General features: G+C 33.7%; 4 protein-coding genes across 4 annotated transcripts; 3 read left to right on the top strand and 1 right to left on the bottom strand.

Moving 5' to 3' along the window:
* Positions 1-4,799: 4,799 nt before the first annotated feature.
* Positions 4,800-10,356, top strand: LOC18590433 (aspartic proteinase 36-like). Its single transcript, XM_007015946.3, has 10 exons — positions 4,800-5,306; positions 5,745-5,874; positions 5,975-6,225; positions 6,337-6,564; positions 8,130-8,292; positions 8,470-8,543; positions 8,638-8,734; positions 9,280-9,346; positions 9,592-9,663; positions 9,925-10,356. The coding sequence occupies exons 1-10, from the start codon at positions 5,035-5,037 to the stop codon at positions 10,083-10,085; spliced, it is 1,515 nt and encodes a 504-aa protein (XP_007016008.2). The 5' UTR covers positions 4,800-5,034; the 3' UTR covers positions 10,086-10,356.
* Positions 10,357-11,178: 822 nt separating this feature from the next.
* LOC18590432 (polyadenylate-binding protein 7-like) lies at positions 11,179-12,871 on the top strand. Its single transcript, XM_007015945.3, has 6 exons — positions 11,179-11,359; positions 11,580-11,692; positions 11,790-11,983; positions 12,094-12,347; positions 12,462-12,571; positions 12,656-12,871. The coding sequence occupies exons 1-6, from the start codon at positions 11,179-11,181 to the stop codon at positions 12,869-12,871; spliced, it is 1,068 nt and encodes a 355-aa protein (XP_007016007.3).
* A 293-nt stretch (positions 12,872-13,164) lies between these two features.
* On the top strand, positions 13,165-13,963 carry LOC148761033 (uncharacterized). The gene is made up of 3 exons (XM_088810431.1): positions 13,165-13,315; positions 13,431-13,535; positions 13,663-13,963. The coding sequence occupies exons 1-3, from the start codon at positions 13,178-13,180 to the stop codon at positions 13,768-13,770; spliced, it is 351 nt and encodes a 116-aa protein (XP_088666557.1). The 5' UTR covers positions 13,165-13,177; the 3' UTR covers positions 13,771-13,963.
* Positions 13,964-14,634: 671 nt separating this feature from the next.
* AGO5 (Argonaute family protein) lies at positions 14,635-21,539 on the bottom strand. The gene is made up of 22 exons (XM_018128108.2): positions 20,899-21,539; positions 20,229-20,446; positions 19,978-20,127; positions 19,731-19,864; positions 19,528-19,637; positions 19,297-19,400; positions 18,621-18,759; positions 18,396-18,512; positions 18,190-18,297; positions 18,026-18,097; positions 17,437-17,556; positions 17,200-17,350; positions 17,004-17,125; positions 16,773-16,910; positions 16,556-16,698; positions 16,398-16,460; positions 16,256-16,319; positions 15,756-15,882; positions 15,590-15,663; positions 15,387-15,481; positions 15,263-15,294; positions 14,635-15,160 (listed from the first exon to the last, which is right to left on the bottom strand). Exons 1-22 carry the CDS (start codon positions 21,391-21,393, stop codon positions 14,985-14,987), a joined length of 2,952 nt encoding a protein of 983 aa, XP_017983597.2. The 5' UTR covers positions 21,394-21,539; the 3' UTR covers positions 14,635-14,984.
* Positions 21,540-22,396: the final 857 nt, after the last annotated feature.

The following is a 22,396-nucleotide window of genomic DNA, read 5'->3' as shown; positions in this document are numbered from 1 at the left end:
GTTAGCATGGATTATTTTGATTGGATGATGATAAATTATTGATGAGTTAATCACCCAGTCAAACAATTAACTTGGACGGTGTAAAAAGGTATAACTAGGAAAATAAATGCTTTGAGAAAGTCAAGAAACTTTTTTGTCAAAGAGAAATGTTAATTATCAGAAGCTCTAACAGGGACTATAGCCTATATAAACTTATAAATTAAAAAGAATAATAAAAAAATGAAATTGTAATTAATATCTTATAGACAAATACCCTATATTATATGATCTGATTAAGTAAAAAAATTACATTTTATAATTGTATTTGGGTAAGATTAGAATAGTAAACTGCTATGCGTCCTGAATCCACAGTTTGAATATGTCTAAGAATACCCACTATCTAAATCCGATTATAAATAATGATTTTTAATATTAAATTTTATTTTTATATTCATATCATTTTTTGATGCAATATTTATTAAAATTCATTAATTATTTTATATATGACTTTAAATTTTCACTTAATTTTTTATGAACTAACTTTAGTTTATTAATTCAATTTTTATTAATTAAAGTTTATTTCAATGAAGTAATTAAATGTATTCAGATATTTAACGGGTATTATCTAAAATATCCGGATATGAGTTCAAATAACAATTTTAAATTTTAATTTGGTATTTATAGAGTTCGGATATCTTATCAAAGAATAAGATTCGAAGTAAGGTACTTAAAAAATAACAAATACTATATCTGATTACATCTCTATAAAATAAACTTCATCTTCATTCCAAATGCATTTTTGATTAAGTAGATTTGAAATCTAAATCGTTTTCTTTCAATCACCTTTATGCTAATAATGATTGCAACGATTAACTGAAGATTGAATAAGTCAGTGAACCAATCTTATGAATGATTGATTATTATTATATCAAGAATATCCTAAATAGGCATGAATCTCACTAATGATCTTCATTTGCTATTATTTTTAATTTAAAAAAAAACAGCAAAAAAGATTTTTCCTAATTCGGGCCTTGGGCGTATAGATATGGGATCAAAATGATGGTGCTCAACCACTCTGTTATAATTCTCTCTTAGTCCCCATGCATATGTCCGTCATTGTCGCCGAATGATGGAAATAGGAAGCTTCCTTCTTATTTTCTAGGTTGGTTGTTGGTAGAAGATAGATATACTACTATATTTATAAATATATATATATATATATATATATATATATATTATATCAATGCATTAGTATGATCTACCTTTTAAATGAAAGCGCGTATATATGTTGTTTTTCTCTTTAAAGGGAAACTTTATAAATTTCTTTGACTAAGCATATACTTATGAATGTAATAAATAAATAATTAATGATGCAAACGATCGCCTACGTACACTCTTAACGTTTCAAACCTATGGCATATATCTATAGTCTTATTGACTATTTACTGTTTCATTTTCTAGAAATCTTCCTGCTAGACGTATGCTTTGGACCGAAATACAAGTTTCTATCTGTTTATGCAGACAGAGACAGACAGGTGGCACTCGAAATTCACATAAATTTTTTCAATTTGACAAACTCAACGAAGGATGTGATATTCAGTTAATAATTTGATCGGTATATAGTTTTTAAGAAGACAAGTGACAAATACTGAAGGGGACCCTTACTTTGGCCTGTTGTTTCACGTTCGAAAATGAAATTCATTACAAGTAAATCAATCATAATCGTGTAGATCATGTTTATAGCTCTAATCCCCCTGCACCAAGTCGGCCCTTGGATTTATTTTTGCCTTTTAAGTGATTGTGATTTTACGAGGTGGAGGTTTGTTTCAACTTTGAACTTTGAATAAAGCTGCAAGTTAGAATACTTTTTAATTTTTTTTCTTAAAATAGAAATAATATATTTATTGATGCTTTAACTGGTGAGGGCTTATTCATGTATCTACGTAAAGAAAATAAATTAAAGAATTTTAAATTTTTGAATATCCATAAATATTCATGCATCAATATCATTAATGTAAAGCTCAATTAATCCTTTTAATCTTTTTTTCCTGTTCAAAACGAAGGGCCCAAAACAATTAAGCATTATATTTAGATCTTTAATTCTTCGTAATCATAACCATACTTAAATTTTCCCATGCATTCTAAACAAATAAAAAACATCAATTCAATGAATCTATGAAATAAAAAAGTAAAATGTATAATACTTTAAAAATTTATTATTTTTATTGCATTTAATCAAATTTATGTGCTTTTATTGTAGACTAAATATGTTTTTATGACTAATGTTTGATTTACTATCATTTGTTAAAATATTATTTGTTATTTATATTTATATGATATTAACATAAAAGGTAAAATACTATGTGATTTTATTATCATATCACGTCATCATCTACTATAATATATCAGAATATTACATTGACGTCAACTATAATATATCAAAATATCACATTAATGTCATATGAGATAAAGTAATAAATGACGTTTTAACTAGTCACGATTAATTAATAATTAATTAAGAATTTATTTAATTTAAAAAAAGATAAAATTTTTTGATTAAATATAATAAAAGAATATGAATTTATTTAAAATTTTTAAAATAATTTATAAAATATTTTAAAATATTATATAAAAATAAAATTAATAATTTCATAAAGTAAAATAAACAAATCCAAGCTTTCACCCTTTCAAACATTTTAGCTTGGGAATTTTTAAGGTTGAGCAATGCAAAGATATACCTTACTTTTTAGGTCACCAAGGGCCTAACAGTACGCGGCGTCCTTAATGGAGCTGTACTTTTATGCCTTGTTGTCTTGCGGCCGTGGTCAAAACCAGTGCCTCGGGAAACAAACCCCAAACTATTCCCTCCAAAATTCACACCCAAGCGAAAGAAAAAACTAGCCCTAACTTTTCACATTATTGCCAAACATGTCCTTCACATTCTTCTTCATCCCATAACACAAGCCTCATTATAAAAAGTGAAGGGCACATAGGGACGGATAAGTCATCTTGAACAAAAAAAAGGCCATGGTACATTTGTCTTTAAGTTAGTTCAATGGAAACGTGGCCTATATTTCTTTTTTTTTCTTTTTCCTTTTTAAGACCGACCAAGTAAAGTAAAATGGGAAATAATTGAGCATTGGGTTATGATAAAGCAGAACTCAGTACCCCTTCCAACCCAAAAAAAAAATAAAATTGGTGCAATGTTGTGTTATCTTCCATTTCAAAAGGGTTTAGCTTTGTTGTCTTGTGGAATGAGTGGTGCCCTTTTTTTGTCTAATGAAATTTGCCCCCACAAATTGTGGGCAAAGGAAGTTTTGAGTTTGGTTGGTAGGGTCAATATGATATTTTCAATTTAATTGGGGAATTCACTTCCTTATGATTGTTGCCGTTGCGACTTTACAAAGCTTTTTACCGAGTCAAAACCTTGGGCTAAGCGATCTTGAAAAGACAATTGACTGAAGTGCCCCCAATAGCCTGCCTTCACTCTTTCTAGAACTACTTTGCCTTACACAAGCTTTAAAGTTAATTCAACTATAGAAAAAAAAGTTGGTACACAAATTGAAATTATTGGGTTAGCCTAGTGCAAAAGTCTTTTTATCGGGTTATGGATAGCAAGATTTATATAAGCTTTAGACTTTAGTTAAAGTAAATCATCTAGTCTAGGTAATGAAATGAACATCCTTTTAAGTGTATGACATACTTGAATAGTATGAAGCTTATGGTTTACGGATAAATTAACTAACATTAAAGTTTGTATGCAATTCGAAAAAAAATACTTAAAACTAATTGCAAAGTCTAATATCAAATCAGACTACTTTTATGCACTTGGATACCTTGTAGATTAAGATAAATTGTACCTACCTTAAATTGCATGATTGAATATCTGTATATGCATCAACATTGTTTTTCTTTTTTTGGCCTTATAAATGAATACAGTTAGAGGTAAGTAATTTCCTGTTAAAACAAAAATTTATCAAGCTAATCAAAAAATTTTGGTTAAAATGATTTGATTAATTTGATTTTTTTATTAATTGAAAAATGATTATAATTCAATCGGTTAATTTGGTAGGTTTCAATTTTTATTTTTTTTTGGTTAATCAGATTAACCAATTTAAGATTATATGTAAATAAATAAGTATAGTTTAGTACATTTTCATATTTATTGAAATATTTTGATATTTTTAATCATGTTTGTTGATATCTTAATGTTATTAAGCTAATTATATAGAAAAAAAATTAAACTAAGAAAATTTGACTTTGAGTCCACAAAAATTTCAAGTAATTCGATTACTGATTGATATATTTGATTAATTAGTTAATAATTGATTCACAATTGATTCGATTAATTTTTAAAAAATATTTAATTAATTCAGTTATAACATTTTTTAAATCAAATTAACCATTTGCTCCTCTTATTATACAATTACTATACCAAATTGTTGAAATTATTTTCTTAATTACTAATTAAGTATATGGTACGAAGACAAGCCTACATCATTTTTCTTAATTAATACTAATCAAGAACATGGTACAAATGCAACCGCACCATATCTTAGTTGAGGTTTTATTTTTTTGTATTACATTGTATAAAACCCGAAATTTTTTAATTAAAAAAAAAACACATTAAGATCAATAAAGGCGAACGAAATACGCACATGATGTTAGCTCACCGAACAGGAACACAAAAAAGAAAGAAAAATACTTAAATAATTAAAAAAATTATAAACTGTAATTACTTATATTCATATATTCATAAAAATATAAAAAATGTTAATATAAATATGCAACGTAACGTAATCCATGTCTTGTTTAAAACTTGAGTTATCATCGTCTCCCTGTCTTTTGCTTTCTCTCAAACTTTCCTCTATGTTCCCTCACCCAAACTCATTCCTTCCAAATCTTTGTCTTCAAATTCTCTTCCTTCTTGTTTTCTAGCTTCCCCCACAACCCCTAAGTTTTCCAACCTTTCACCTTCTTTTTCTTCCGAATTTCCCATTTCTATTTCGGAGAGACATTAAATTATAAAAGAAGAAAGAAGAAGAAGACGAAGGCATGGTACTACAAAGTTTTGTAAGAGAAAGGGAAATGGCGGCGGTTTTTCCCGCCTTGTTTATGATAACAGTGTTGGTTTTGGAGGCTGCGGTGGTCGTGGGTGGTTTTCCTGCGGCTTTGCAGCTGGAGAGAAGGGTTCCTCTGGCGACTCATGAACTCGAGCTGAGTCGACTCAGAGAACGTGATAGAGTCAGGCATGGAAGGTTATTGCAGTCGTCGGGTGGTGTCGTGGATTTTCCTGTTCAAGGCACCTATGATCCTTTTCTTGTTGGGTAAATAAATTCCAATCAAATTTTTATTACCGTCGGAAGAGCTCTTCCTTTTTTTTTCCCTTTGTTTTCGATTTTTAAATTTTATTTGAGTTTGGACTTCGTTTTCGTTCATGGGTTTCTAAATTTCAATTGAAAAGTTTAATTTTTTGAGGGGTTTTTTTGGGTATTGGCTATTTATCATTATTATCAGCTTCTTTCTCTGTTCTTCATTTCCTTTGTTAAAGTTGGTTTAGTCTCTTTTCTTTTTACTCTCTCTAACGGCTATAAGGCAGTCTTCCTTCCTTTTCCTTTTGAGTTCATTAATTATATTTACCAAATAGTAATGCTTTTTCTCTTTCTCTTTGATTTTGCTTTGCTTTGGCTTTGTTTTCTCTTTCCTTCTTTTTCATTTCTCTTTAAAGCTTACTGATTTATTTCTTTTGTTTTGTTTGTTTATAGGCTATATTATACAAAAATACAATTAGGTTCTCCTCCAAGGGATTTCTATGTACAGATTGATACTGGGAGTGATGTTTTATGGATAGGTTGTAATTCCTGCAATGGTTGTCCTCAATCTAGTGGACTTCAAGTAAAATTCACTTTTTCTTAAATTTATTTTTATCTTAAATTATTTCAATTTGGTAATTGATTGAAACAAAAGGACTTGAGCTACTTCTTTTTTGTTACAGATTCAACTTAATTTGTATGATCCTGGAAGCTCATCAACAGCTTCATTAGTCTCATGTTCGGACCAAAGATGTAGTGCAGGTGTCCAATCATCAGATTCTGGCTGTTCAGGTCAGAGCAATCAGTGCAGTTACACGTTTCAGTATGGAGATGGTAGTGGAACATCGGGCTATTATGCATCGGATTTGTTGCATTTGGATACAATTCTTGAGGGATCTATGACTACTAAGTCTACAGCTCCCATTATGTTTGGGTGAGCTAGACAGAATTCCTCAACAATAAGATACTAATCATGTTTTTTTTTTTTTAATTTGTTTGATTTTAAAGTGGAATTTATTGGCTTAAGTTGTGGATTGTGAAACAGGTGTAGTATGTTACAGACTGGAGACTTGACAAAGTCAGATAGAGCGGTTGATGGAATCTTTGGGTTTGGGCAGCAGAGTTTGTCTGTAATCTCACAACTTTCATCACAGGGAATAACACCTAGAGTGTTTTCCCATTGCTTAATAGGAAATAATGGTGGTGGGGGTATCCTTGTTTTAGGCGAGATTTTGGAGCCAAATATGGTTTATACTCCACTTGTCCCATCACAGTATGTTCTCATTGTATCAGCTTTGGTTTTCTATCTATCATTTCTGTTTGTGGTCCTTGCATATCTATTTCTTTTTGTTATGCTTTAGTAAGTTTTGTCCATAATTAAACATTTTGCCTGCTCCTGGTTTTGAAATTGTCATTCTCATAATTTATAACTGTAAGCACTTAGCGATATTTGAAAGGCTTGGAGGAGAAATGACAGAAATGAATTGCACCTTAAGTCAAAATTTTTTATATCTTCAGTAATTCATTGTTTAGTTATTTACACTTGCTGTTCCTCTTGATTTTCAACTGGTAGCTTTTTCCTTATTATCTGTAAAATGAAAAACATTTGTATCTTTTGTGTGACACATAGTGGTAATAAGATACATAATTGTACATGCTTAGTTTTATCAGCTTGATGTTCTACTCTTTCTGAAGCAAGTTACCATTATTTGACTAGCTTTCTGGTGTTGAGATCAAACAGAGCATGAGGAAAAGCCTGATGATGATGTTGTTTTCCAATCTGCTAATTAGACTTCTATTTTTCTGGTTCAAATGGTACCAGCATATGAACAGATAGAGAGCATCATGTTTGCTAGGCCACTTCATCTGAGACTGTTAAGAAAAAAAATGATATTTCTGCAGGTTTTCATGGTTATGGCATAGTTTCCAAGAGAATGAAGTAACAAATCACAATGACACTAGCCGCTTTCTGAACTTTATGGAAAATCTGGGTTTATGTCACTAAAATATTGGATAGTCCTTGTATTTAGCAATTGTCTCCATACTGGGGTAGATTAATGTCTTGAACAAGGTTAATCAATCATCAATTCTACTAGCTTCTGATCATAATTTCTTCCATTATTTGGTTGAAGCTGACTGTCATTTGGATATTGTTATGTTCATTATTTGCAGCTTTCTTCTATTTGAATAATGCATTTCCAAATGTAATCTAGAAATATCTCTTAGTTCCTATATAAACTATTAATGGCATGAGTCAGAGTAGATATAATTTAATAAGAAGATTAAGGCAGCTGTGGCTAGATTATTCGCTTTGGCTTAATTATCAGTCTTAATAATGAAAGTAGCTTGCAACATTCTTGAAGTGTCGAAAGATATTATAAAGCTCTAACCTTTGGGTAATGCCATTGGAGGTTTAAAATTTCATATCTCCCATAGTTTAAGTAGAGGTGATTTCTTTCTGCTATTGATGTCATTTGATGGATATAACTCTTTTTTCCTCCTAGTGCGATATGTATTATGTAGCATGTTTACTTACATCAGCTATTAGACAACCAATTTAGACTTGCTTATTTGGAGAGTTCTTCACCATGATACTGATAATCATCTAACAACTTCACAAGTTTCAGCTGATTATAATATTTTAAATATTTAATTATCTTCCTTCTGTGGCAGAGGCATTGCCTCGATAATGGATCCCCTCCGACATAGAGGCCCCAAGTTGAAATCCCCCTTTCTGAGTCTATCAAGAGAAAAAACAAAAATCTTCTTTCTGCTTGTTTGATAACATGCTTTCTGATGGTAATTTGCTTAACCATTTTGGAACCATCAAAATTTCAGGCCTCACTATAATCTTGATCTGCGGAGCATTTCAGTTGGTGGACAAGTTTTATCAATTGACCCATCAGTGTTTTCAACATCAAGCAACCAAGGAACAATAGTTGATTCTGGGACAACTTTGGCATACCTAGCTGATCAAGCTTATGATGCCTTCGTCAGTGCTGTAAGTATTCTGCTAGGTTTTACTGAGATTGACATTATTAAGAAGATTCATCAGCCTTTTTTTGGAAAAAATTATGCCTTTCACCTGCTAAGCTTGTCTTTCTTGTTAATGAAACACACGTATATCTGATTGTGAAGCATGTCTTTAATGATTAAAAATTATTCTCTTGTTGCCCAGATCACAAACACTGTTTCACAAACTGTGCGCCCTGTTCTTTCCAAGGGAAATCAATGCTACCTGATATCCTCCAAGTTGACTTCCCTCAGATATTATTTCATTTTGTTTTCATCAAGTGTTTTATCTTCTAAGATGATTGTAACTGACTTTATGTTAACATTCTTTCAGTGTCACTGACATATTCCCTCAAGTTAGTCTGAACTTTGCTGGCGGTGCATCCATGATTTTAAATCCTCAGGACTATCTTGTACAGCAGAATTCTATTGTGAGTCATCTAAAGCTTTGGACATGCATCTTCCATCTACTTGTATCTTCTTTTTCTTTTTATTATATTGTTGAGGATCTGTTTGGTTTTCTTCATTTGGAACAAATTGTTGTATAGGGTCCCTTCAACTGGTTCCATGTATTTGACAAGCTTTCCCCATGACTCTCACCCTTTCAAGTCAATTTTATTTATTTTGTTTTCCCCCTTAATAATAGAATTATTTAGCTAACAATAATTTTATTCCCAAGTAATGCATCTATAAAAATCAGTTCTTTAACATTTAATGGTATATGGTGTATTGTCTCTCATTATTAGCTGCAGCCTTTGTAATCTGTGTTCCTTGTCTGATGTTCTTCACCTTTTTCTTTTCATTTACTGCTTCTGTCTAATCATTAATTAATGTTTCAATTGCAAAGTGGAAGCATATTGAAACAAGCTTTTAAAATCTAACTGTAGCCTGAATGAAGTTCCTTGTTTCTGTGTCATTTTGTTTTTATTTCATATCCCAAATTTCTGAATGAAATGGGTGACTTTGATTTTTACAGGGTGGTGCTGCAGTTTGGTGCATTGGCTTTCAGAAAATTCAGGGCCAAGGGATAACAATTTTAGGAGGTATTTTCACTGAGCAGAATGTTTTGATTAATTGGAGAGTAAATAGTTTGTAGGCTTCATGAAATTTTGGGCCTTTTGGAAAGTGTTTAATTTTCATAAAGTTCTGATTTGAACAATTAGCTATTTGTTGGTGTAAGATTAACTGGTGCATGAGATTTAGTGCTTTGATCACTTAGCTGGATGAATTTTGCCTTCATGATGAAAGCAGCAACCCAGATCAAAGTTTCACTATCTTCCTTTTGCAGATCTTGTTCTAAAAGACAAAATCTTTGTTTATGATCTGGCGAATCAACGGATTGGATGGACCAACTATGACTGTAAGTGCAAATTACCTCATGAAAAATGTGCCTTAGGAGTCTGACATGAGAATAGATTTTGTTAATATAATCTACATTGCAACAAACTCGTCAGTCCTGTAAGCAGGTGCTTTTCACCATAATGATATTACAGATTAGTAACAATGCCATTTGAAATTATAAACTGATCCATGTGTTGAAAGTAAGTAGACTTTATGAGCTGCGAGTGATTTCATTGAGTTTACATCAACCCTGAATCTACTCCCTTGTGCATGTGGTTAGGTTCAATGTCGGTCAATGTCACTGCAAATGTCAACACAGGAAGAAGTGAATTCGTGAATGCGGGGCAGATGAGTGACGGTGGCTCACCACAGAATCAACCAAGGAGCATAAAAGCTTTACTTCTACATATGTTTATGCTTGCTGGTCTACTGTTTTTGTAGCATATACTGCAAGAACTCTGGGACAAACACCCTGGGTTTCATTGTATAGCAATCGGCAGAACCATGATTAATTATTTGATTGCTGCTGAGGGCTGCCTCAGTATGCAATGCAATTGTTGGTTATATTTTCACGGCTCTGTTTTGTTTCCGAGTGTATTATCATCAGCCATGTAGGAAAATTACAGATTTCAGGGGGTTACCCTATTGGCAGCGGTGTAAATTACATTCAATACAGAATTATTATATCAGCAAATTTTTAATTTTATACAAACCTTCTTGCATTTGTTACTTCTAGCTTTTCCATTTAGTCTGCGTTTCAATTTGTTACTGTCACTAGGGAAAAAGAGCTATTTCCAATCTCTTATCCATTTATCCATCCAACTCACATATCATTCAAAGATACTACTAATCAAGTTGATGATATAAAAAAAGTGGGAATTGCTTTCACGATTGGGTGATAGGGAGTTGGAGAGAGAGAAAAGATATATATATTTTATATTTTTTTTAAGAAAATTGGTTATATCAATTTTCAAATTTTAAAAAAAATTTAATTTATTTTTAATGAAGTGACACTATCTCATGACATACCTAGTGTATTAAATATAATCCCTTGATTTATTTGTTGTATGTATTAATTAATCACTGTACATATATATTATGGGCCTACGTAATGGGCTTGGACTCATTGATTGATGAAAATATAAAAGGGTTATCTCTGTTAAAAAAAATTTCAAACCCTCCCATAATAAGGAAACTTTATAGCCTTGGGATCGAATTAGGAAAACTACTTTGTCTCAATCTCCATACGTAAGTTAATTTTCTACTATTCCCAGCAGGAAACGAATATAAACTTGCGCTTGAACTAGAAAAACTACTTTCGTTCTATATATACGAGTTTTCTCTTCTTCACCTATCTTCGTCCTTTTCTTCTTGTTTCTTCTTCCCTCTCTTCTTGAGTTGTAACCTTTTTTCGCTTACTCCTGCTAGCCTCAGTTTTTCATTCGTTTGAAACGCCGATCCATATATATATAAGTATCAATAGATATTTTTATATATATATATGGATCAGCTGCCTATACCTTTGGTTTCATCAATGGAGACGGCGAACCTGTATTCTTTGTACGTCGGTGACCTTGATGCCACCGTGACTGAAGCGCAACTCACTGACTTTTTCTCTGGCATAAATGGATTTGTTTTTGCTGTACTTTGTAAGGACAATAACACCGGACAATCTCTACGTCACGGTTTCATAGACTTTGCTGACCTGGAATCTGGTATGTACTGAGTTCAACTACATGCATTAAATGAAGTGATTGTTAATACAACAATAACCATGCATGCATGCTATAGCTCTCTTGTTTATGCCATGCATAAATAATTAGACTTACAAAATTAAGATACATATCAGGGTCATGCTTGCTTACATTATATATATATAAATATTTATTATCAATTTGCATATTTTAATTTAATTTTTTTTCTCTTGATGATCAGCAAGGGTAGCCATGGCTACAAGGAACAATACACTTATGAATGGTAAAGCCATTCGAGTGATGTGGAGACATGATGAGTACAAAACAAATGAGGATGCAAATCTTTTTGTCAAGGTACGTATTACTATATTCTTTTGATGGAGTGAAGCATTTTATCTTAATTAAATGTTTGCCTTTATATATTGATTTTGGAAATTTGGATATTTGGCAGAACTTGGACTCCTCAATCGACAACATGAAGCTTCAAGCTATTTTTGCAAAATATGGAAATATTTTGTCTTGTAAAGTTCAAGTGTTTGGCAATGGAAACAGCAAAGGGTACGGCTATGTTCAGTTTGAAACACCAGAATCTGCCAAAAAAGCTATTGAAGAACTTAATGGTCACGATATCGAAGGAAAGAAAATGTATGTAAAGCAATTATCCCTACAACTACTATACTTTTATAAGCTTTGCTTTTCTCTGCTGATGACTGAGCATGTACTCACAGTATCTACATATCTTTTCTGTGCTGTAGCTATGTTGATCATTTCAAGAAAAAGGAGGACAGAATTCAATCTGATATCGGATATACAAATCTGTACGTGAAGAATTTGAAGCAGAGCGTGACGGAAGAAACTTTGCAGGAAAAGTTTTCAGTGTTTGGAAACATTACCAGCTTGGTTATTTCAAGAGACTCCAATGGAGTTTCAAAAGGGTTTGGCTTTGTAAACTTTGAGAGGCCAGAGGATGCCAAAAAGGCTGAGGAGTCTATGAATGGAGCACAACTTGGTAAGTCCATTTCACTTTTGGAAAACCATGACCAGAATGATAACAATTTTTATCAATGTTGTCAATCTAATGTTAGTAATTTATCTACTTGATTCATGCTGTATACATATGCAGAGTCAAAAGTGTTATATGTAGCAAAGGCACTGAAGAAACAAGAGCGGCAACATATGCTTCAGCGTCAGCTTCAGGGAATGTCACAGGAGGAGCAAATTCAACAATACAAGGTACGAGAAAATGACCACAGTTTTTCCTTCGGGTACACTTTTTACCTTAATTTTTTAAATTTTTTCTGTATTCTGATCTTGTAGGGTTTCAATGTATATGTGAAACATATAAATGATGACGTTGATGAAGACCAACTGAAAGAATTTTTTAACATATGTGGAATGGTCAAATCCGTTAAGATTATGCGAAATGATAATGGAATAAGTCGGGGTTTTGGTTTTGTATGCTTTTCCAAACCCGAAGAAGCTGAGCGAGCTATCAGAATCCTCAACGGTAAGTATGCAGGTGCAGCTTATTAAGTTTAATTTAATTTTAGCATTTATTTTTTTCTAAATGCTCAAAAATTTTAAAAATTTCTTTTGTTTTGATTATGACATGAAATTTCTGAAGTTAACTTGGATCCATATTTATCCTTTAGAATCTCTCAATAAGTCGGCTTCTTTTAGTATTTTGTATTTCTTTTTGCTTCCACAGTGCATCTATAATATTGTGACAGAGTCACAGCATTGCCTTGATCCTTTTGTGTTTGATAATGGAGCTTTAATCAGTTAATTACCTGATTGCTCGTAGGTATCATGTTTCACCGCAAACCTCTACATGTATCCATGGCACAGACTAAAGAGGAGCGAAGCAATTTTTGTCAACTTGCTCGCAGACAGCGAACAATGGGAGGAATACCTAGACCCTTCAACTCTTCTGTTACTCCAATATATCCAATCCTCGGTTATCCCCCATTTCCTATGGTGAGTCTTTCAGTAACTAAAGGCCATTGAATAAGCATGATTATGAGTTGATAGGCTCACTTCATCCTTATGGTTGATAATGAATACTAAACTTCACCTGTTTCGACACTTTCAGGTTTCTGCACAGATTCCAGGCTTTCCAAGTCAACATGGGGAGAGGATGAATGGGCATATGATTGCCCATAATCGCAATCACCCATTTCAGCTTTCATATCCACAGGTATTTTCCTCTTCCTTCTCCTAACTTACCCTGCAATAGAAGATTTGCACCCAATCTTTTATATATATCTGTAAATTTACAGTTGCATCACAGTGAATATTTGATGGAATTATTTTGTGGATTGCAGAGGGCTATTAGTGCAAATAACATGAGAAATAGGTGGAACAACGAAAGGGTTGTGCGGGTGCCAACAGCATCTGCTGCTTTTTCAGCCTTTAATCCTTTTGGCTTTTGAAGAACGATCAAACTACCGGAACAAAAAAAGAAGATGCTGTTTGGAAATGGACAACTAGAGCCAGCTATCCAAGTGGAAGAGGGAATGCATTTTGCTTTGAGTTCCAATGAAATCTGGACAGGATAGAATATAAGAACTAATGAACTATGTAGGAACCATATCTATCTTATATACAGAAACTAATGAACCATGTAGGAACCACATCTATCTTATGTAAAACTATAATATTTTTGCAATGAAATTTTTTAATATTTTTTTGCATTTATTACGGATAACGAATAATCTCTTTTTGATATGATATTGCACTTAAGAAAATGTGGTCACTATGATCAATTTATTTAGTATTTTTTTTTTCTCATATTGATATTTGATGCTAAAGGGTGGCTTCGGTTTGAAAATCTAGAATTGAGTTAAAACTATCATATGATTAGCCATGGGTTTTGCTAATATCCCTTTTATTTCTATTACAGTTACATAAGAATTTAAGCTTGGCTTAGTCTTCTTTGAAGAAGGTGAGATCCACAGTTCCAATCTCTTCCCCAAACTTCTTGACATGGTCCAAATGCAAAATCTATTTTCCATTTCCTAACTATTCTTCTTGGACCCTTCCACTTAAACTAACTAATGTGTACCAAAAACTTCTTGTTTTTACAATCCATTTCCTCACTCTTCTTCTGGCAATGGCTAGAGAATACTAATGCAACATCAATCAAGATTCATGTCAGCTATACAGGGGTTAAAATGAGGGAAAATGATAGATGTATGGAAGGACTAATAAAGTATGATTTATAACTTGCGAGTTTAGCCCCCCATGTATCAAATATCTGAGTACAATTGCACGTCAAAGGCCAAAAGAAGAAATCATACTTCAAGACATATTTTTCTATAAACATATTTCTGATAATAGTTTTACTCTGTACACAGCCACATTTCACTTTGGTAACTGAGCGATATGATTCAAAAGTATCCAGCCCTAGAATACCTCTATCTGTGACATGTATACAAAAACCAAACACGCCCTCAACCAAAAAGAATTATCAAGAGGTCAGTCCCTGACTTCCAGGGATAAACAAAAAGCTCAAAAGCTTTTGGCAACATTAACCGAGGCAATATTAACAAAAAGTTCAAGATACCCTAAATAACCACCCATTAACCAACGATGCATTGGTGAAAGAAACCCAAATAAAAACATAAACAGAGAAAGAAACGCCTATTCAGCAGTAAAACATGACTTCCTTCACATTTTCTCTGATGCTTGGGAGAGGCCGAACCTCCACGTTTCTGTCTCTTGCACTTCGTCTCACATCTGTAGAGCCACTGTCAGAAGTTTCATCCTCTATGTAATAGCGTGCCCGAAAAGCTGCTAGATGAGCATAATATGCAGGAGGCACTGCAAATGAAATCATGATATTATCTGTTAACACTGGCTTAGGAATAAACTGATGATAACCTGAAAACAGATTTAAGAGCAATAAACAAAAAGATCACTAACCTATGGAAACCGACCGAGTACACCTTGCATACCTGCAAATGAGTACAATTATTATATACTAAGTAGAACTAATCTGTGAATTATCTATTCACACTATTTCAGATTATAGAGAAAGATCCATTACGTGTAACATAAATTGTTTGTGAGCATTTGCAAGTTGTCTGCCGTGAACTTGTTTTCATCATACAAGACATGATAATGAGTTGGCTTGCTTGTTCCCTACATAACAAAATTAGCAAATACCAATTAAAAAGAAAAACAATGACAGAAGAAGCATATCATAATTGTATAAAGTGATTATCATATTAGGAGGCAAGCCTAGTTTACCTGGATTCCAGCATGACTATTAAGATAAAAATCAAATTCTGTAGGGTGACAAATGGTAGTATCAACAACAGTACCTGCAAAACATGATTGTTGTAAAAAGTTAATCCAATTCTGCAGCAAGGGAGGTCCAAAGAATATGATCAATCCCTATTATAACATTAATAACCTGCTACAATATTGCCACTCTTATCTGTTAAGGCATTCTCAATAGGAAATAAGCGAGTATGATGCCTCTTCTGCACCACAACAAATGTAACTGGTGGCATATAATTCTCCTGTAGTGATGTACACGCCTGGAAGGAAGTCAATTGCTGGCATCAGAAAACCAAACACCAAACATTGTACAAATAAAAAGTAGCAGACATTATTAAAAAACTCTGCTAGATGAAAAATTATATAATCCATACAATCTTTGTATTTCCATTTTAAATAAATGCCCCAGTAATTTGATAAACAAAGAACCATATAACAAGACTCCATAGCATTCATAATAATAGGAGTTATGAGTTTATAAGACAATACTTATAGTTCATGCTGATGTCAGGCTCAATAAGATTTCCTTTTCACAAGACACTGAGCTGTCACTTAATCCAAGTGATAGAACAGTCCTACAATCCCCCCCCCCCCCCCCCCTCTTCCACCACCAAAAACAAACCTTTAATATACCTTTCGAATTGCATCCATTTCATAGAGCAAAACTTGACTAAATTGGCCTTCACTAACTCCATCTCTGCCAAATTAAAAAACACAAGATCAGTAATGCCACTGAAAACATTCAAGAATTTGGGTGATCAGAAACAAAGGCTACCTGTAGAAAATAATCCTGGAAGGTTTTTGCCCAGTTGATTTATAGAAAGCCATAAGCAATTCCCTGAAGAAAACAAGTAATATTGATGGAAATAAGTAGACATCTTCCAATAACACTATGACATGGTCCTAAAAATAAAACCATATTCACCTCCATACCTAATCATTCCACTATGAACAACACCCTTCTGAGGATCCTGAACTATTTTATAGAGATCCTGGATTATTTCCTCCCGATGAGCCTGTGCAGAGACTATTCCTCGATACTTAGTAACCTCTGGCCAATCCATTGAACCAACCACCTGCAGCCAGTCAATTACCTCTTAACAAGATGCAGAAACAGAAAAGAGACAATGGTGAACATGACTATGCTTACTGCAGCTATTGAAGGACTAGAATCTTCCCCAGGCTTTGGATGAGTGACATCCGCACCAAATATAATTGTAGGGAGATCAGTCACAAGAGGAATTTTTCTTTCAATGGCATCATTCAGCACGGTGTTACGTCCCCCAACCTGTTAAATTCACAATTCTCAAAAATGACTAAAAAAATACCAAAAGAAGTCAACATCATAAATCCCAAGTTACCAATGAACCAGAAAAAGTACCTTCACATTGATCTTCAGAGCAAGATTTTCAAGATATTGAGGCCTAAAATTAGAAGCTTGCCTGGGCTGACAACATTGAGAAACAATACCTAACTCCGTCTCACATATTCGTTTAATTTTCCCTGTAAGCAAAAGGATTTTAGTTGCAAAAAGAAACTAGAATTATCAAAATACTTTTTAAATCTGGATCTCTTACCATATGAGCCACTCTGATCAGGTAAAATAATTATCAACAACTGAAGTGGCCTCTTCTGGCCTGTAGATTCCTTGTGAACATCTAAGAGAGTTTGCTCAATTCTATCAGGACGAGCTGAACGGATACGGACTGAAGCAGTATGGTAAAATACCTTGTATAACAAGCAGATGAAAAATCAAGTCAGTCAATTACTGGATTACAAACAAAAATCGACATATAAGAAACTGCATGGCATACCATTCCTTTGCTATTACACATTTTCACCAGTTCCATACAGAAGTGCTCTGATATATTTTTATATTCTGAGGAGAAGTTCACACAAGTCCAGAAATCCACTTTCCCGCCATTGACCATTTTCTGCAGAACCAAAAAACAAACAAAAATCAGTGAAAAATCATGGTATAACAACACTTCATACAAATGACTACATTTGACTTCAGGTTCCAAGGGCTATGTAATTAGGGTTTCATTACTAGTAACTTCAAAGAGACCACCATTCTTCTACACCCTCAGTCAAGAAAAGCATCATTCCCCAAATTTTCAACTGGATATAGTATTAAAAATGCTCCAATCACACCCAGAGTTTATCCAATATAAATCCCCCAAAAGAATTTAAGACACATTACAATGTCAAACATACAAAGCGAAAACATGTGCAACTCCAGTTCCTTTGGAAATTTAATCTTTGGTGCAAGAAGAAAGGGCAGACACATATCATATTGAATTGGTTCTGATTTCTCTAGTTTTTTATTAATACTGCTTCAAATATATATATAATTTTTCCAAAGGAAGTGAATAACACAATCAAAGAAAACTAGTATAGCACCTTGTTGATCATGTTCCATGCCCCATACCCAGGATTAACACTTCGTTCTCGTCCAGTATCGTGATACTTAAGCTGCAGCAACCAAAACATATGAACATCACATTTCATAATAAAATACCGAGCATGATTTCTCTTGAAAATATAACATATTGGCATGTACTTACCATTGGAGCGGGCAAAACTCGCGCATCAACAAATGCAAGTTCTTGTCCAACTTGAATTCCAAAATCATTTACACACTCCTCTCCGTTGAAATTATTATTGTTCACCATCTGCAGCAACATGATATGCCAAGTCAAATCATTGTTCTTAATTAATCAACATAAAATTAGTTCTGCTATGAGAAGAAAGTATCTCAATGTTGCTGTACCCTTTTAATATCCCTCTCCCTATCACGTGGACGTCTACAGGTTGCTTTCAACAGAGCTTTTACTTGTTGATCATTTAGCTTTTTTGTGTATCTCTGTCCATCAACAATTTGGCACAGCTGCATAACAAACAAAATCATAAAGGAGAGAAGGGTCAAAAATATCAGTATAGAAAATGGTAAAAAAATAATAAGAAGATAATAACTCCATATCCATATAAACTGAACCTCCATTGGCATGTAAACAGGTTTTGCTTCACTTCCAGATTGAAGGGCAGGCAATGATGCATATTTAAGCACAATATTGTATTTTTCACGGAAATACTGAACCACAGACACATTTGTTTTCTTGTCGTCAAGAGTAAACCTAACAAAACCAAAAATTGCACAAAAGTATAATAAGACTAAATAGGAAGAGAGAAAAGGAGTTAGATTACAGGAAAAAAAAAAAAAAAGAGCATTACATCATTGATGACAATATAACAGAGAAAAAAAGGTTCAGGAATCAAATGTTATACAATTATTTTACTTATTAGAGAAATCTTCACCTTGTAAAGCACCTCTTTTTTTCCTGAGATATCACTCACAATCCCAATCAAATATTTTATAATCTACTTTTCAGTATTATCCAGACGAGTAGTTTAAGGTCTTTGCACAGCGATGATGGTAGCTATTGACTCACATATCTAACATGAAATATATTCTGGAACAAGTTGATTATTAACTCTGATCAATTTGAATATGGAACTTATTTTGGGTAGTAAACATATGAGACAGCCACAAGCAATCAACTTGTTGACAGAACAGAGGTCACCCAAAAACAATTCTACCATACTGGCCCAAAAGAGGTACTTTAGTATTTCAAATAGCTTCAAATAATTATAAGCAATTATAACAAACTCACGTTAACTGGCTTATTGGCATTCTGGATATGCCAACAATGTTGCAAGTTTTTGCATACGCCATGTGGGTAAGTCGCACCTTCACCCCTTTCAAGGCCTTTTTCACCTAAAAATCATGGTAACAGAAACAACATATAAGAAATTCCAACCACTTTGATGATATATAACACTTTTAAACAAATAAGTGACTATACACAGAAATAGTAAGAACAGAAGGATAAGGAGAATAATACTTTAACACGATCTTGATCAGACAGAGGCCTTGACAGGCTTATCTGCCTGAAATGTTTGGCAACAAAGTCCGTAACTAAAAGTGGCTCATAGAATGATCGAGCAGACAAATCTGTAAAGCAAAACCAGTTCAACTACAATTAAAACATTAAGTACAAGTGGCTACACAAATCTTATGAAGGATCAACAAGCATGGAATGGCTACCAATATTAAGAGATAAACCCATTTGAGTGGGCCGAAGACTCTGATAATACCCCATCCAGTACTCTATTCCATTACCAAGCCCTCCTTTACCACCTAAATGTGGGTGGAAAAATGACCTTCCCACCACAGTATAACTGCAAAAGGAAGTTTCAAATAGATTAATCCACCACAAAGGCATATAAGTTTAGTTTCAGCAATTTACTAACAACAAATGCTGAACACTCTAAGATTATCAACAGGCGAGTACTTCTCAGATGGTTTAGCCCTAAGAACAACATCCAGCGCTTGAATAGTTTCTTGAGGAGCTTCGAAATGCCTTCGAAGCAAGAACTCCCGCAAATAATGAAGATCAGGTTTCGATGCCAATTTGACTGCCACCTTAAATTGCCGTTCCTTCCTGCAATAACAGACAACCAGACAAATAACCCTTAGACAACAATGATACTAAATAAAAACGAAATTGCATATAGACACCATCATAATATACAACAATATTACCTTGCTGAACTAGATGAACTACCACCTCGGTCTTCATCGATTAACCTAACAAGAAACTCCTTTGACTCGAAAGGCAGTGCACCAGCTGTGTACAAGCTCTTCCCACCATCATAGGCTGGACACCGACCACCAAGGTGTGACTGCTTGTACGACTCAGTGAATTGTTTCACTATAATTCTGTTCAACTTCTTGGAGGCTACCTCAGGAGTTATTGAAACCTATAACCCATAATAAAGTACCAAGAGCTATTAAAAGAGAAAGGAAAAAATTTAAATGAAAACAGAGATGGGAATGAGGTAAATAAATAACCAAACAGAAGAAACCACTAATATTCAAAGAACAGGGAATAAACAAAATAGCGTCAATAATATAAGCATATAATTAACAGTTAAAATCCTCCATAATTTGCTTCAAACATAAATTAAAATAAAAAAAAAAAACAATCTACAAAAGAAATTACTAGAAGCCTTCCACGAACAGAAACGTAAACGAATTAAGAATAAAAATTAAAAAAAGAGAGACAGAGATATAAGCAAAAAATAACAAAGCAGAAAAAACTTACAAAAATAAAACGATTAAAACAACAAAGGAAGGCCAACAAATGACAAGAATACGAGTGGCTAAAAATCAATAGGAAAGACAGAGAGGAAAAGAGAAGGGAGAGAGTTACATCATAGTGATGAAGATCTTTGTCAGCAACCTGAACGAGGAAATGATTGGCTCTAACCCTGCATTTTCTACCGGCCCGACCTACACCAGGCCTTTGCGGGAACCTAATCGCCTTTGACGACGATGGAGGAAGAGAGGGCGCCGTCGTCGTAGCCTCAGGCTCCAATGTAAGCTTTTGCGAGACCTCCCTCATCAGTGATTCCGCACCAGAACTCGACGAAGGATGATATGCCGGAGCCGTAGACGTCGACGGGGCAGAAGAAGGAGGTGGCTGAGTAGGAGCCACCTGAGGAGGAGGCGGAGTGTAAGAGGAATAAGGAGGAGGACCAGAGGGTCCACGTCCTCCACTAGCGTCACGACCTCTTCCTCTACCACTGCCGCCACCGCGAGAGAGAGACGGAGACGGTTGACCGCGACCAGGGTCCTGTCCCCGGCCACGTTCGCCACCGCCGCGACCGCGACCCCTACCGCGACCACCGGCGCCACGTCCAGACATTGCCGTTAAACGATAGAGAGAGAGTGTCAAGATGAAAATTCAAAAGGCGAGAAACAGAATACAAAAACGATACTGCAACAGGGAGAGACACCTGATATGGCTCTCCAAAAAACCAATTGATGGAGAGTGAGCCTTCGTTTATAAAAGCGCAGAGAGACGACTGGGGAAGACGTCGGTCAATACTGACTCGTTTTATTAGTGAAGGACAGTGACGGCTATGACGTTGCTTTTAGTGACGAATTTGCCCCCGCTATTTTAACAAAATGTCGGATGAGTTTTAATGACTTTTTGTGTTTCTTCTTTTTTGTTTTTGTACGAAAACGTTTAACGACTTTGTCGTGCTTTGGCTTTGCAGAAGTTTTTATGTGCGGGAGTGCCCGTCGTGGGTACGAATTTGAAGGGTCAGGGGCCGGTGCCAGTTATGTTCTTTTTTTTTTTAACCAAAATATTTATCACTTAAAAATAAGTCAAAAGATTCTTTCAATCTCTTTATTTTTTAATTTTATTCAATTTAATCTTTATACTTAAAATTAAAATATTTTAATTTTTTAATTTTAAAAATTATATCAATTTAGTCTCTCTTCTTAATAATATTTAATTTTACTGTTAAAATATGACATCAACACCGACGTATCATATTTTGATAATGTGACGTTTGAAATGATGACGTGACATGTCATAGGGTACTGAATAATGACGTGATAATATCATGTGGCATTATACAATGACGTGACAGTGTTGACATACTGATATATCAATATCAGGTGACAAATCAAAAAATTAAAAAAAAAAATTGTCATTTCATAAGGATTAAATTGGATAAAAATATATAGTATAGGGATTAAATTGAACAAAATTAAGATGTTGAGTGACTAAATTGAAAAAAAAATAAAAATATAAAATTTTAAGTAGATTATTGATATGCTTATTTATAAGCCATATATTTAAGTGTAAAAGATTTATGATATTAAAAAATATTTATAAATATTTTTTTACTTGATTA

The sequence above is a fragment of the Theobroma cacao genome, chromosome 9 (assembly GCF_053813885.1).
Source record: "Theobroma cacao isolate CCN51 chromosome 9, ASM5381388v1, whole genome shotgun sequence".
In the NCBI taxonomy this organism is placed as follows: Eukaryota; Viridiplantae; Streptophyta; class Magnoliopsida; order Malvales; family Malvaceae; genus Theobroma; species Theobroma cacao.
This window is presented reverse-complemented; position numbering and strand designations above follow the sequence as displayed.

What these genes read in the sequence shown, in the direction of transcription:
- LOC18590433 (XM_007015946.3), top strand. Translation starts at nt 5,035, where the DNA reads ATGGTACTACAAAGTTTTGTAAGAGAAAGGGAAATGGCGGCGGTTTTT. An exon ending in ACTCCACTTGTCCCATCACA is followed by an intron (nt 6,565 to 8,129) that starts GTATGTTCTCAT and finishes TCAAAATTTCAG; the next exon opens with GCCTCACTATAATCTTGATC. An exon ending in TTGTACAGCAGAATTCTATT is followed by an intron (nt 8,735 to 9,279) that starts GTGAGTCATCTA and finishes TGATTTTTACAG; the next exon opens with GGTGGTGCTGCAGTTTGGTG.
- LOC18590432 (XM_007015945.3), top strand. Translation starts at nt 11,179, where the DNA reads ATGGAGACGGCGAACCTGTATTCTTTGTACGTCGGTGACCTTGATGCC. An exon ending in ATGCAAATCTTTTTGTCAAG is followed by an intron (nt 11,693 to 11,789) that starts GTACGTATTACT and finishes GATATTTGGCAG; the next exon opens with AACTTGGACTCCTCAATCGA. An exon ending in GATATCGAAGGAAAGAAAAT is followed by an intron (nt 11,984 to 12,093) that starts GTATGTAAAGCA and finishes TCTGTGCTGTAG; the next exon opens with CTATGTTGATCATTTCAAGA.
- AGO5 (XM_018128108.2), bottom strand. Translation starts at nt 21,393, where the DNA reads ATGTCTGGACGTGGCGCCGGTGGTCGCGGTAGGGGTCGCGGTCGCGGC. An exon ending in TGATCAGAGTGGCTCATATG is followed by an intron (nt 17,126 to 17,199) that starts GTAAGAGATCCA and finishes TTTTGCTTACAG; the next exon opens with GGAAAATTAAACGAATATGT. An exon ending in TCCAGGATTATTTTCTACAG is followed by an intron (nt 16,320 to 16,397) that starts GTAGCCTTTGTT and finishes TTAATTTGGCAG; the next exon opens with AGATGGAGTTAGTGAAGGCC.
- LOC148761033 (XM_088810431.1), top strand. Translation starts at nt 13,178, where the DNA reads ATGGCACAGACTAAAGAGGAGCGAAGCAATTTTTGTCAACTTGCTCGC. An exon ending in GTTATCCCCCATTTCCTATG is followed by an intron (nt 13,316 to 13,430) that starts GTGAGTCTTTCA and finishes CGACACTTTCAG; the next exon opens with GTTTCTGCACAGATTCCAGG. An exon ending in TTCAGCTTTCATATCCACAG is followed by an intron (nt 13,536 to 13,662) that starts GTATTTTCCTCT and finishes TGTGGATTGCAG; the next exon opens with AGGGCTATTAGTGCAAATAA.